This window comes from Staurois parvus, unplaced genomic scaffold (genome assembly GCF_062004578.1).
Source record: "Staurois parvus isolate SC_StPar_1 unplaced genomic scaffold, SC_StPar_1.0 ptg000155l, whole genome shotgun sequence".
Classification (NCBI taxonomy): domain Eukaryota; kingdom Metazoa; phylum Chordata; class Amphibia; order Anura; family Ranidae; genus Staurois; species Staurois parvus.
In genome coordinates this window covers 11,898,532-11,912,586 of record NW_028317951.1, presented here as the reverse complement: position 1 = coordinate 11,912,586, position 14,055 = coordinate 11,898,532, and the positions used below count along the sequence as shown (strand labels likewise).

Below are 14,055 nucleotides of genomic sequence, written 5' to 3'. Positions count from 1 at the left end.
AATCCGAAGGATTTGTTCACAGGAGCCTTAGCATTTTTTTTTGCTATACAAATGTGTGCTCTTTCAATGAGTATATAGTTGTTCACCAAAGAAACGTGAACCAGCACTCTTTACAAGCTGGTTCAGTAAACCAGTATTTAAGCAAAAGAATGTGGTGAATCTGAACAGACAGAATGCCAACTCTGAACATTTGCTGGAGAGAATCTCCAAGATTATTCACAGAATATTGTTTGGCGTTTGGACGAAGTTCCAAGTGCTGCAGTACAGTAAGTATCAGTGAGAATAGAACCCAGGTTGTAAACCATTCTTTTTAGAACAGACCACAAGGGTCTCATTGATCTCCATATAGGCAGTGATGGACTGCATGGCAGGCCCCACTGCAGCAAAAGAAGCCTTAGACAAGGATTCAAGTATTTTTATCCACTGTGTCCAGCCTGAGATATCCTCAACAGGAACAGGAATAGGAGATCTATTTAGGCAGCCAATAGCAGAATCCACAGAAAGAATTGCTCAGTTGTTTTAATAAATCTCCTCTTCCATGAAGTATTGCTGATCAAACCGTTTCAGAGGTACACAAAAATATATATATTCTCAAGAAGTGATAAAGCTTTCTGTACTAAAAAGTGCATAGGAAAGGTCTTGAGTGGCTTAGGAACCTTTTTGGAGCCCATATTTGCAACTTTTGGTTGAATGGAATCTGGAGGATCTAGCTTTAAACAGGAGTGCACCTCATCCACCAGCACACATAAGGACACAACCAAAAAAAAACAAAGGGTATCTGTAAGTGGGAGGGGTTATATAGGGGTCTTTACAGTTCTGTCTGCCAGCGTCCAGTCACCTGAAGGTGGCAACATGTAACCCAGTTGCTGAAGAATATGCTGTGTCTTACAACCGAGAAATATGATTTTAAGTTTTGACCATAAATACCCTTTAATATACAGTATATCGCCTTCGGCAGTGTTACCACCCACCAAATGTAACATGCTGTTTAATTTTTGCCAGTGATTGAGCCACATTTTTACTACCTCTCAACTGCCCCCCTCCAGGTTGCAAAGGCAACCATACAGGGAAATACACATGCACAGCAAAATCCTGTCGTGTTCAGGCACACTGCAACCACCCCGCTACCGCATGCAGTGCACAGGGTTGTGATGCCATGGTGCAGAATTTTAGGGGACAAAGCAGGTAGTGTGGAGTCAACATAATGCCCTCTGACCACCTGTCTAATGCCCTCTGAAGTTATCTACTGCACATCACTGGGGTGAGAGGGGAGTTCTAGGGTTGAGCTGTCCACCCCCGCCTCGTGTACTCTCAGTGTGGCACCCACCAGTAATGAAGGCAGGTTCTTCTTCTTCCCCTCTCCAGTCATGTGATACTGTATTTCACAAGACAAGAGGAGACAGAATGTAGCCTGGTCTACTCTCACTCTCCAGAAGTGCCGCATTGAGACGGCAGCTATCTGCCCATGTACCCCCCCCCCTCCAAACACTGCGCTTAGGGCAGATGCCCCCTCTGCACCCCCTTCTCACACATACACATCCCTCCAGTGTCAGAACATATAGTATTTAGTTGTGTGGCCCTACATAGCAATAGTAGGAATTGCCAGTAATACAGAATGAGTATTAGTCAAAGGAACATGAACAGATGTAAGAATGTTTTAATGACCCATGAGTCTCTTTTACTAGGATAACATTGTCCATTTTATCTTAACAAAAGGACACTGTGTACTAGCACATCATAATTTCAATGTACAAAGTATTTTTTCTCAAGGAAACATAATGTATAGATATGAAAGTGATGTTTTCAGAACTTATGTGCCCCTTTTACCAATATAACAGGGTTCATATTGTCTTGATAAAAGGGAACCCTGTGCCCCCGTAACATCACTATAATATCTGTTCCCTGTTCTTGCTTGAGTGAAAGCACTCTTTGCATTAGATTTAAGATGTGATGGCCATTTTCTACTATGGCCCCATTACAAACACTCTCAGAGACAAGGTCCTGAAGAGTGTAGGGGAAGATGTGTTATATACTGTTGAACAGTTCCCGCAGTGTGTTATGTCCAATGGGTTCTGCCTATTGATATAGACAGAGTTTATATACAGTAATAAAGGGCCAAAAAATAAATTTGTCCCAGGCATGCTAGGATAGAGGTCATACCAAGAGAGTTCTGAGTAAACGATTGATATTAGTTCCCCTGTGTTTTAAGAAGTCAAGAAACTCAGTTTCATCAAGGAGAAGCTTATTTTTCAGCTAATGACTTTGGAGTGATCTTAGAGGCCATGCACACTGGCTTAAAAATTGCTGCTTCCAGAAGAGTTTTGTGTTTTGTCTGTAGAAGCTGCTCAATGTTATCCTATGTGTCCATGAACGTTAGGATGATTATTATTATACAGGATTTATAGCACCAACAGATTGCTCAGCGCTTTACAATATAAAGGGAGAAAATAAAGCAACAATACAATTCAATACAAGAGGGTTAGGAGGGCCCTGCTCCTTGGAGCTTACAATGTAAGAGATTAGAGGCATATTTTGAGCTCAGAGTTTACAAACAGGAAACAAAAACCTTCTGGTTTGTGTTTTTGATTGGATCTTTTTGGTAGAAAAAAATGCTAAACTCTCCTAATTGTGTACAAAAATGCTCTATATGAGTGTTTTCTTTCTGACGAGGGATTGGCATTTTTTTCAGCCCAGTGTGCATGGAACCTAAATATCAATGTTTTGGTGTAGAAATACCATTTTTTTAACAGAGTTAAAGGATAAGTTCACCTTTCATAACATGTTGCATGTTACACCCATATTCAGAGTGTAACATGTATGACTGGCCCCCGCTCCCCCATTTTGACAGCTCGCGGGGATTCTTCTTCTTCTGCTAGCTGTCAACATTTTTAAAAGACGTGGCCATGCAGGGGTTTTCTGTGAATGAGAAATGGGTCCTGACAGCCATAGCTGTGAGCGTTGTGAGTTCATTGAGTCTTCCTGTCAGAGTGTATTGGCTTATATAGGATGTACGGCAAGCAGATATACTGACAAGTCTGCAGGAGATCTGCATGGCATCAGCGATCTGTTGATCGCTGGTGCATTGCTTTACAGGCTCCTGCAACAACAAGTAATAAGTGTACATTTTTTTGTCTGCAAAAAAAAAAATGTGCATATATTATTTTTTGTCAAAAGGTGAACTCATCCTTTAAGGTAGAACCATAGGCAGAACTTTTTTTCCCCCATTTTGGATAGCGCAAGGGAGGGCTACATTTTTTCTGGCCCATTTCGAAGATTTAGCTTCACTTCCTGTACCATAGCCAAACAGTTAAAAGAGGAAATCCCTGCAAATTAAAAAAAAGAAAAAAAAAAAAATTTTCCCCTGCAAGGTAATGTCAAAATGACACATTATGAAAGACTTACCTGAGAACAAAGCCCACCAGCTACGTGCTGTCACCGCTAAAGAGGCTGCCATCTTCACCCAGTCTACCTTCCAGGTTTCCAGGCTACGGGAGCACACAGCTCTGAACAAATGGCACGGGTATGCCGTTCCTGCAGAGCATATACACCTATGATGTCACCGGCTGCCGCTAGCTAGATTATTTCCTAAATGGTGCACGTTTAGGAGATATTCATTTAACCTACAGGTAAGCTTTGTTGTATGCTTACCTGTAGGTAAAAGTATAAAAAAAGAAGTTCACTACCACTTTAACCACTTGCGTATCGCGCACATTTACCCCCTTCGTGCCCAGGCCAATATTCAGCTTTCAGCACTCTCACACTTTAAATGACAATTGCGTGGTCATGCAACATTGTACCCATATGACATTTTTATCATTCTTTTTCACACAAATAGAGCTTTCTTTTGGTGGTATTTAATCACCACTGGGTGTTTTATTTTTTGCACTATAAATAAAAAAAGAGTAATAAAAAAAACGTTTTCTTTGTTTCTATTATACAATTTTGCAAACAGGTAATTTCTCTCCTTCATTGATGTGCGTTGATGAGGCTGCACTGATATACAGCACTGATGGGCACTGATAGGCTGCACTGATGAGGTGGCATGGATAGGCAGCACTGATGGGTACTGATAGGCTGCACTGATGAGGCAATACTGGTGAGCATTGATGTGGAGGCGCTGATGATGCTGCACTGATATACAGCAGTGATGGGCACTGATGGGCGGCACTGACTGACGGCACTGACTAACAGCACTGCTGGGCAGCACAGCTGGGCATTGATGGGCGGCACTGCTGGGCGGCACTGCTGGGCACTGGTGGGTAGCACTGTTGGGCAGCACTGATGGGCACTGATCATCAGGGCACTGATCATCAGTGCCCTGATGATCAGTGCAGATGTCCTCTGTGACAGTTTCCAGTTATAGGTAGTCTTTTCCTCACGCTGAGTGCTGCCGATAACTGGCAACTGTATTTGCTCAGTGATCTGCTGTGTCGTTGGACACAGCTGATCACGTGGTAAAAGGCAACTGTGATTTGGCCTTTTACCTCATCATGTGATCAGCTGTGTCTATAGGACACATCGGACATGGACATCGCTGCTGGGGACGCACGTAAGGGCACGTTCTGGAATGATGTCATATTACGGCCTCCCAGAACTGGACAATGGCACTGTAGCCATCTTTTGGCTATAGCGCATTTATGAAGTGGTTAAGGCAATCACTTGGGAACTCCCAGGTCACCAGAGCTAGTGTCGCTATTGTCGCTATTGTAAGATTTCCCCTCTATTACTTTTCTGGGGAGAACCCAAAATTTGGGATTTTCTTTTACTTTCACTTTCAATGATAATGGTAAACAGGACAAATAGAGAGGGTGAATCTCCTTAACGGGGGCACAGACATCAATAAAACACTGACAGGTGTTCTAATTAGTGGTGCACCAAAATGAAAATTCTGGTTCCGAAACCAATACCGAAAATTTAGAATGCATGTGGCCGAAAACCGAACTGAAACCGAAATGTCTGCGTATGTGGGGGTGGGGAAGATGCAGGACCCCTGACCTCTGTCTTAAAAGTGTTGATTGGCCCTGTGCTGATCACATGCACTCTCCCAAGAAAGAAAACCTTCTCTAGCAATACACACCAAACTGAGCATGGCTCCTCCTGTATGGCGGGTGCCCCCACAGCAAGCAGCTTGCTATAGGGGCACCCATTGATCTGTGTGGCCATTTACACATGGAGCCGCAGCTCTCTCCTCATTGGCCGACTGGCTGTGATTGACAGCAGCAGGAGCCAATGATGAGGCAGAGACTTGGAACAGCCAAGGCTGTAATTCACATCGCTGAATCACGATGAGGCTCAGGTAAGTATTGAGGGGGCTGGGGGCACTGCTGCACACAGAAGGGTTTTATCTTCATACATAGAGTGCAAAAGTCTTTATTCACATTATCTTTGCCCTGGGCTCACTTATACTATATTGCCAAAAATATTGGGATGCGTGCCTTTACATGCACATGAACTTTAATGGCATCCCAGTCTTAGTTTGTAGGGTTCAATATTGAGTTGGCCCATCCTTTGCAGCTATAACAGCTTCAATTCTTCTGGGAAGGCTGTCCACAAGGTTTAGGAGTTTGTCTATGGGAATGTTTGACCATTCTTCCAGAAACGCATTTGTGAGGTCAGGCACTGATGTCAGATGAGAAGGCCTGGCTCACAGTCTCTGCTCTATCTCATCCCAAAGGTGTTCTGTCAGGTTGAGGTCAGGACTCTGTGCAGGCCAGTCAAGTTCCTCCACCCCAAACTCGCTCATCCATGTCTTTATGGACCTTGCTTTGTGCACTGGTGTGCAGTCATGTTTGGACAGGAAGGGGCCATCTCCAAACTGTTCCCACCAAGTTGGGAACATGAAATTGTCCAAAATGTCTTGGTATGCTGACGCCTTAAGAGTTCCCTTCACTGGAACTAAGGAACCAAACCCAACCCCTGAAAAACAACCCCACACCATAATCCTCCTTCCACCAAACTTTACACTTGGCTTAATGCAGTCAGGCAAGTACCGTTCTCCTGCTAACCGCTAAACCCAGACACGTCCAACAGATTTCTAGACAGAGAAGCTTAATTTGTCACTCCAGAGGACATCTCTACTGCTCTAGAGTCCAGTGGCAGTGTGCTTTACACCACTGCATCCAACGATTTGCATTGCACTTGGTGATGTAAGGCTTGGATGCAACTGCTTAGCCATTGAAACCCATTACATGAAGCTCTCCACGCACTATTGTTGTGCTAATCTGAAGGCCACAGGAAGTTTGAAGGTCTTTAGCTATTGACTCTGCAGACAGTTGCCGACTTCTGCTCACTGTGTGCTTCAGCATGTGCTGACCAGCTGTATCATTTTACATGGCCTACCACTTCGTGGCTGAGTTGCTGTTGTTCCCAGTTACTTCCACTTTGTTATAATACCACTAACAGTTGACAGTGGAATATTTAGTAGCTAGGAAATTTCACAGATGTACTTGTTACACAAGTGGCAGCCTATTACGGTACCGCACTTAAGTTCACTGAGCTCCTGAGAACAACTCATTCTTTGACAAATGTTTGTAGCAGTCTGCATGCCAAGGTGCTTGATTTTATATACCTGTGACCGTGGAGGTAATAAGAACACCTGAATCCAATGATTTGAAGGGGTGTCCCAATACTTTTGGCATCTTAATGTATATGTATAACATACAGTGGGGATCAAAAGTTTGGGCACCCCAGCTACAAATTTGTATTAATGTGCATAAAGAAGCCAAGGAAAGATGGAAAAATCTCCAAATGGCATCAAATTACAGATTAGACATTATTATAATATGTCAACAAAAGTTAGATTTTATTTCCATCATTTACACTTTCAAAATAACAGAAAACAAAAAAATGGCGTCTGCAAAAGTTTGGGCACCCTGCAGAATTTATAGAATGCACTGCCCCCTTTGCAAAGCTGAGACCTGTCAGTGTCATGTATTGTTCTCAATCATCGTCTAGGAAGACCAGGTGATGTCAATGTCAAAGGTTTTAAATGCCCAGACTCATCTGACCTTGCCCCAACAATCAGCACCATGGGTTCTTCTAAGCAATTGTCTAGAAAACTGAAACTGAAAATAGCTGACGCTCACAAAGCTGGAGAAGGCTATAAGAAGATAGCAAAGCGTTTTCAGATGTCAATATCCTCTGTTCGGAATGTAATTAAGAAATGGCAGTCATCAGGAACAGTGGAAGTTAAAGCAAGATCTGGAAGACCAAGAAAAATATCAGACAGAACAGCTCGCAGTATTGAAAACCCACTGAAAAACAATTCAAAACCCACGTTTGACTGCACGATCCCTCCAGAAAGATCTGGCAGACACTGGAGTTGTGGTACACTATTCCACTATAAAGAGATACTTGTACAAATATGGTCTTCATGGAAGAGTCATCAGAAGAAAACCTCTTCTACGTCCTCACCACAAAAATCATCATTTGAACTTTGCAAACGAACATATAGACAAACCTGATGCATTTTGGAAACAAGTTCTGTGGACCGATGAGGTTAAAATTGAACTTTTTGGCTGGAATGAGCAAAGGAACGTTTGGAGAAGAAGGGGCACAGAATTTAATGAAAAAAACCTCTGTCCAACTGTTAAGCATGGGGTTGGATCAATCATGCTTTGGGGTTGTGTTGCAGCCAGTGGCACAGGGAACATCTCATGAGTAGAAGGAAAAATGGATTCAATAAAATTTCAGCAAATTTTGGATGGTAACTTGATGCCATCTGTGAAAAAGCTGAAGTTAAAGAGAGGTTGGCTTCTACAAATGGATAATGATCCTAAACACACCCGAAATCCATGGGGGATTACATCAAGAGGCGTAACCTGAAGGTTTTGCCATGGCCTTTACAATCTCCTGACCTCAACATAATTGAAAATCTATGGATAGACCTTAAAAGAGCAGTGCGTGACAGACAGCCCAGAAATCTAAAAGAACTGGAAGACTTTTGTAAGGAAGAATGGGCAAAGATACCTCAAACAAGAATTGAAGGCTCTTGGCTGGCTACAAAAAGCGTTTACAAGCTGTGATACTTGCCAAAGGGGGCAGTACAAGATATTAACTCTGCAGGGTGCCCAAACCTTTGCAGATGCCATTTTTTTGTTTTCTGTTATTTTGAAAGTGTAAATGATGGAAATAAAATCTAACTTTTGTTGACATATTATAAGAATGTCTAATATGTAATTTGATGCCTTTTGGAGATTTTTCCATCTTTCCTTGGCTTCTTTATGCACATTAATACAAATTTTTAGCTGGGGTGTCCAAACTTTCGATCCCCACTGTATATGTAAGTGCAAAAGAAGGCATGCCGCCATATATTTTGTGAGCTGCTAATGTATGATAAAATTGGCTTTGTAACTTATCTCAAACTATCCTCAGAGCTTTTGTATTGTATAAGAACACATTTGCAACTATTTAAAATAGGAATTTTTAATGCAAGACAATTGTCATTTTCCACATCGTGCTTGAGGGTTTCATATACACTACTGTGCAAGCTATTTTGAGCTCACCGTTCAAGTAAGGACAAGGCAGCTCTGAGATTTTTATGCATAAATGATTTACTAGGATTTTTTCTTCAGCCTTATTTTGCTAGAAAACTTTACTTGTACAATAAATAAAATCAGCTGCTAGCTCTTTTTGCATTTTTTTAAATCGTTCATTTAGTGTTCAACACATTATCACAGCTTAGCTGACATTAACAAGGGCGCTTTTTGGTTTCTCAGGTTGCTGATGACTGTACCAAAACAATGCATACGTGATGAGAACTTACTTCCTCCCCCTTTCATTTTCTTTATGAATCTTTTTTACAGTATTTCAATGATTAATGAACTGCTTTTTAGTAAGTGGTTACATTAATTATTACTGATGCAGTGCACAAATAAGTGTAAATAAAGAAAGATAGTAAAAAATTGTACATGATCAGCAAATGCAAATTTTAAGCAATACCATGGAAACTTCATAGCTGGGCTTTGCAGTCAGGCATTTTAAATGGCGTGCTTGGTCCATTCTGCTAACACACGCCATGTGCTTCTTGACATTGGGGACAGAAAGAATTTACTGAACTGAGAGTCACAACACACAAGAGCAGACAGTGAAGCCTTCACTTTACTATTTGTTGCTCCGGGCAGAACTGAACCAAGGCTGCAGCATCTGTCTGCATTGACACAGCTGCACTCATTCTCTTGGGTGCTCCCCATGAGCGGCATCTCTCCTCACTGAAGTGCTGCTGTTGTCAGTATTTGTTTATGAAGTCTTGTATACAGGAACAAAAAGGAACAAAAGACTGTTAAAACAAACTGCCAAGAGGGGGATTTGTAGTTTGCCATTGTTGATCCTCTAAAAAAATGCTAGTTGCCTGGCTGTCATGCTGATGCTTGCTTTTAGTAGTTTGATTCACCCACAACAAGTATAGTGTTATACCCCATCGATCATTCGGTGATACAACAATGCCAAAGGAATAGACACTAGATAAAACACAGGTCTCTAATTTCAGAGTTGTGGTGTTCAGTGAACTTGGAGAAAGAAATCTATGGCGAGTAAAAAAAAAATCATTAAGATTTCCCTTAAAGCAGTATTAAACCCAGAACCAAAAATGGATTATATTGTAGCTTACCAAATATTAGAGGTGGTGGCTGCATCAGTTTTCTTTTCTTTGTTTTTTTCCCTTTCTGTTTTCACCTGATGATCTGGCCAGTGATACACCTCCTGTATTACTGAGACACCACTTTGGAGTTAGGAGCCAGTTCACAGCAGACAGCAGCATTGTCAGTCTGGGGGGGGGGGGGGGGGGAGTGTTAGACCCCATGTACACAGGACACTTCTGAATGATGGAAACTGACTGCTGAAAAACGTAGGTTAAAAAAAAATGTTTGTTTAGACGCGTTTGCATAACGCATTTATGTGTGTTTGCATTTAGAAGCGTTTTTAAAGAAAAGCGCCGGAGAACCTCCCAAATGCCCAGAATCCACTGAAAAGTGGTGCATTATTAACTAACTATTTCAGACTGTTTCAGAGAAATACAGAGAGTAGAAGCAGAGAGAGCACTACGTGTTGAGATTAGCTTAGGTGTGAGTTGCTCATTAACATTTCTTTTGTTTCCAAGGGTGGGATAGGTGTCTGGTAGAGTGAGTCATTAAGTTCACCTGGCAGGGGGTCTGCATGAGGAATTTGAGGTGTGAATGGTCATTAACATATCTTTTGTTTCCAAGGGTGGGAGAGGTTTGAGGTGTGAACTGGTTATTACAATGTGTGACAAGCTTGGTAGGAACATCCTGTGTTCAGTGTTTTGTCCATCTGAGTACCTTGAAAACGATGTGCATGCATTTTTCATGATGAAAAAAGGCTCTGGACAGCATCGGGAACTGGAAGAGTTAAAAAAAATTCTAACGCTTATAAACGTGATTTACCACATTTACAAACGTTTTGCGTTTGAACCCCTGATAAAATTGACTGCTGAACACAAGTTTTCTGCGTTCAAAAAAATGACTGTAAACTCAAATGCCTGTAAACGACTGTAAACAAAGATGTGTTCATGGATACATAGGAAAACATTAGGGTGAGTTCAGGGGCTGCTGAAAAAAACAATGAACAGCTCCTAAACGTGAGTTTATCAGCTGCAGTGTACATGAGCCCTTAAATGTATTAGCAGATTTGAATACAAATAAAAAATTGAAACCAGACTCCAGCTAACACTTTATAATCAGTTACAGCTAACATTTTTGTCCTTTTGGGATAAAGGTTGCACATGAATAAATAAAAGCTGATCAATTTAATCACCCCTGCCAGTGGTAAATGGATGGTCTCATCCATGTAAACTGGTACATTCTGCTAGAGAGCATGAACAAGAATTGGTAAGCTGCAATATAAGAAATGTTTACTTTTGGGTTTGATACTGCTTTTACATTATTTTCTCCGAGTTTATTGACAGCATAGCACTGCAGTTAGATTTCTGTGTTTTTCCTTTTGTGAGCAAAAGGTCGAGAGACTCTACTAGTGAGGGTCTGTTCACACTAGTTCACAGTAGGGAAAGATATATTCCTGTGCACCACCCCAAACACAGGTTGCAAATGTAGTGCATTTGCCAGCGCCGGCCTACAATGGATCGCATGATACAAAGGTACCATGCAAACTGGTTGCTGTGCATTTCAAAATGTAATGCATGCACCAGTCCTGTACTTCATTACAAAGTATGAAGAATTTGTTTAGCATCTTTATATCATCACCTCTAACCTGTCTGTTATGGGAAGATGGCTGGTGCTGGGCTGACAAAGCTAGAAAAAATGAGTAACACTCACATTACAAAGTGCCCCATGCATCTTGGTCAAAGCCCTAGTGTCTGCTGGACTGTGCAGTATTTAGGCACACTGACCATCTGCTAAGACTGAAAAGTGGAGATAAAACAATGAATTCATGGGGTATTGGAGCAATATGTGTGTGACTCTAATGTTTTCTATGACTTTAGTTGGGCTTTAAATTTTTGGGTATAATCTAATCTTTGTTCTTTAATATCGACGGACCTCTGATGAAATTAATTTTTGCCATTGGATCAAAATTCAGCATGTAGTTACTCTGAAGCTTATGGATAATTACTTCTATTTATTGGATTATCTTGGGAAACACAATTTTTTCCAGAAAAATGTCAAAATGATTAACTAGTCGTTCTAAAATGGTACACTGACACTTGGACACTAATGCCGGCCATTGACGGTTCGAAAATCAGCCGATTTTTCGTCCGAAAGATTAATTGGCTGATTTTCTCACTGTTAGTGGGTTAATTGGTCGGCTGGTTTTCGGGTTTTTTGGACTTTTGGATTATTGGTCATGTTGGAAAATTCGTGGAAAACAACCGTTTTTTGCAGCAGTGATGGCCAAATCATACGATCGTTTTAACGGAAAAAAATATGCTCATGAGCCGTGACCTAGAAGGAACAGACGTTTTGGCTGTTATATGAGGTGAACTTTATGACTTGGTCGGCCGACTTTTGTAATCGTTGGTGGTAACGTCGGTTTAACGAACAACCAATTTTTTGTTTATCATTCAAAAAAACGCGTGGTTTTCAAGCCGTCTATGGCGTGCATTAGTCTTAGTCTTAAAAAATGATTCAGCATCTCTGATGCAATACTTTAGATTGTACAATTAGTCTCTTTATTCACAGTATAATGGAAACACACTTGCAGTAACTATATGTTGGTACCCTCCACATTTGTGATCCATATGTACTTGATTGGTGGGTTGGATAAGGGGATAACTAAATGTGATCAGTGCCCAAGCTGAACCAATTTATTCATCTTTTTTTCCCAAGCAAGGAGCAGCCAAGTAAAAGGAATACAGAAATATACTCTGATGTTTAAAACAATGGCTTGACTCTGCCTTTTTCTATATCAATGTTCTACACAGCAGGAATGACAGCAGAGAGAGGTTTCATTTGCTTGTCTTATCTTTAACTACAAATCATGCATCGGCAAATATATTGGAATACCGTATTTTATGAGTAACCCACAGTGCTACAATCATTATTCTTCTATGTCTTTTGTCAGGCTCCTTTTTTTTAGGCTGTGAAAGAAGTGCCTTCTGCTGAAACCATGAGCAGCGATTTTGTTATGCTTCCTCCTGCAAAGAGTGGGAATTCTGTCAGATTAAAAACAAAGTAAGTGCAATGCCTCAGATATATACTACTAACTGCTTATCCAGATTGTAATAGTAGGAAGAACAATACGTAATCTTAAATGAGAAATTTCAAGAAGCCATGGTATTTTTTTTTTTTAAAAAACAAAAATGTGTTTTTAAAATAAATTGTATTCTCTATCAATGTAATCATTGCTATTTTTTAATTTGTGTTGTAATTAAAGAATATGTAAAGACAATATTTCATATACCTGATATGTCCCTGCTGTACCAGAATGCTGTATGAAAAGGTATCCTGTTCTCTTTGTATTACCTCTTTTGTGTGAAATCCCTGGTGATCCTGCCAGTTACCCTGCTTTCCTAATAAAAGCTGACCACACCAGGCATGGGAGCACAGCATGGTTAGTTCTCTAGCTCTCCTCCAATGATCAGGCTTGTGCTGACACCCCCCCCCCATCCCCTGCACAGCCATTCACTTGGAGGTTCAGTGTAATGCTGTTTCTCCACACCACCTCTCTATGCAGCTGAGAACAGGGGGTATGTGATCATTTATAAAAAAAGGGGAAAAAGGTATTTATATTGTGTATATATCTATACACAAGTGTTTTACCTTTCATTTCTATTTTAAATTGTGTGGGGTTTTATTTTACAAGGTGTGGGTTTACATATACTTTAATAATTCTTGCTATTTTACCTGCACAATGGAGGCAGCCATTTTGTGTGGTGAACCAATGTTTTCAGAACACAAGTAGCTATTGATGTTTCAAGATCTCTGTATGCTAAGCAACTGGTACAGTATGTTTCCTTAGTCCAACAGTTCATGTAAACAATGGTTCTAAAAGCATGTTAAAGGTTCTAAAAGCATGTTAAAAGCATAGTCAGATGGCTTTGTGAATATGCTTTCTAAGGCTGGCCATACATTAAACAACCAGTTGAAGGAAAGTCGCTCAATTCCCCCATTAACAAATTCAGTGTTGATGGGGGGAATCCCTCTAACTGCGCTATGAATTCTGGCAGTGGGAGGTTCCCCTCCATCAGAATACAGTGGTTACTGCTGCCGGCATTACCCTTTACCAGTAATCATACAAATAAATTCGACAGGCTGGTTGTACTGAAGTCGATCAATAGATTGACTTCAGTACAACCAGCCTGCACATACATGGATTGAAATTCATCTGGTTCAACAAGAAGCAGCCAAATTTCAATCTGACTATGGCCAGGCTCAAGACAGTAACAAATCTACATATGCCACAGAGGTCTAGTTTCTACATTGCTCTTACGGTTGAATCAGGTGTACAAAATTGTAACTTGGCTCCTGGGGAAGGGGGGTGGATAGCTATACATATAACTATTGCAGTGGGGTAGTGGACTGTATATGAAGCTGCTTTTGTGGAAGAAAACTGTATATAAGCTTTCTTTGGGAAAAATTGGAGCTG

General features: G+C 41.0%; 1 protein-coding gene across 1 annotated transcript in view; it reads left to right on the top strand.

Annotated features, from left to right (window-relative positions):
- ZBBX (zinc finger B-box domain containing) overlaps positions 1 to 14,055 on the top strand; it is a 317,177-nt gene that overhangs the window by 41,514 nt on the left and 261,608 nt on the right. Inside the window, exon 2 of the mRNA XM_089675461.1 lies at positions 12,532 to 12,641. Coding sequence (XP_089531587.1) covers positions 12,577 to 12,641 — 65 coding nt within the window. The 5' untranslated portion in view covers positions 12,532 to 12,576. The remainder of the gene's footprint in view (positions 1 to 12,531; positions 12,642 to 14,055) is intronic.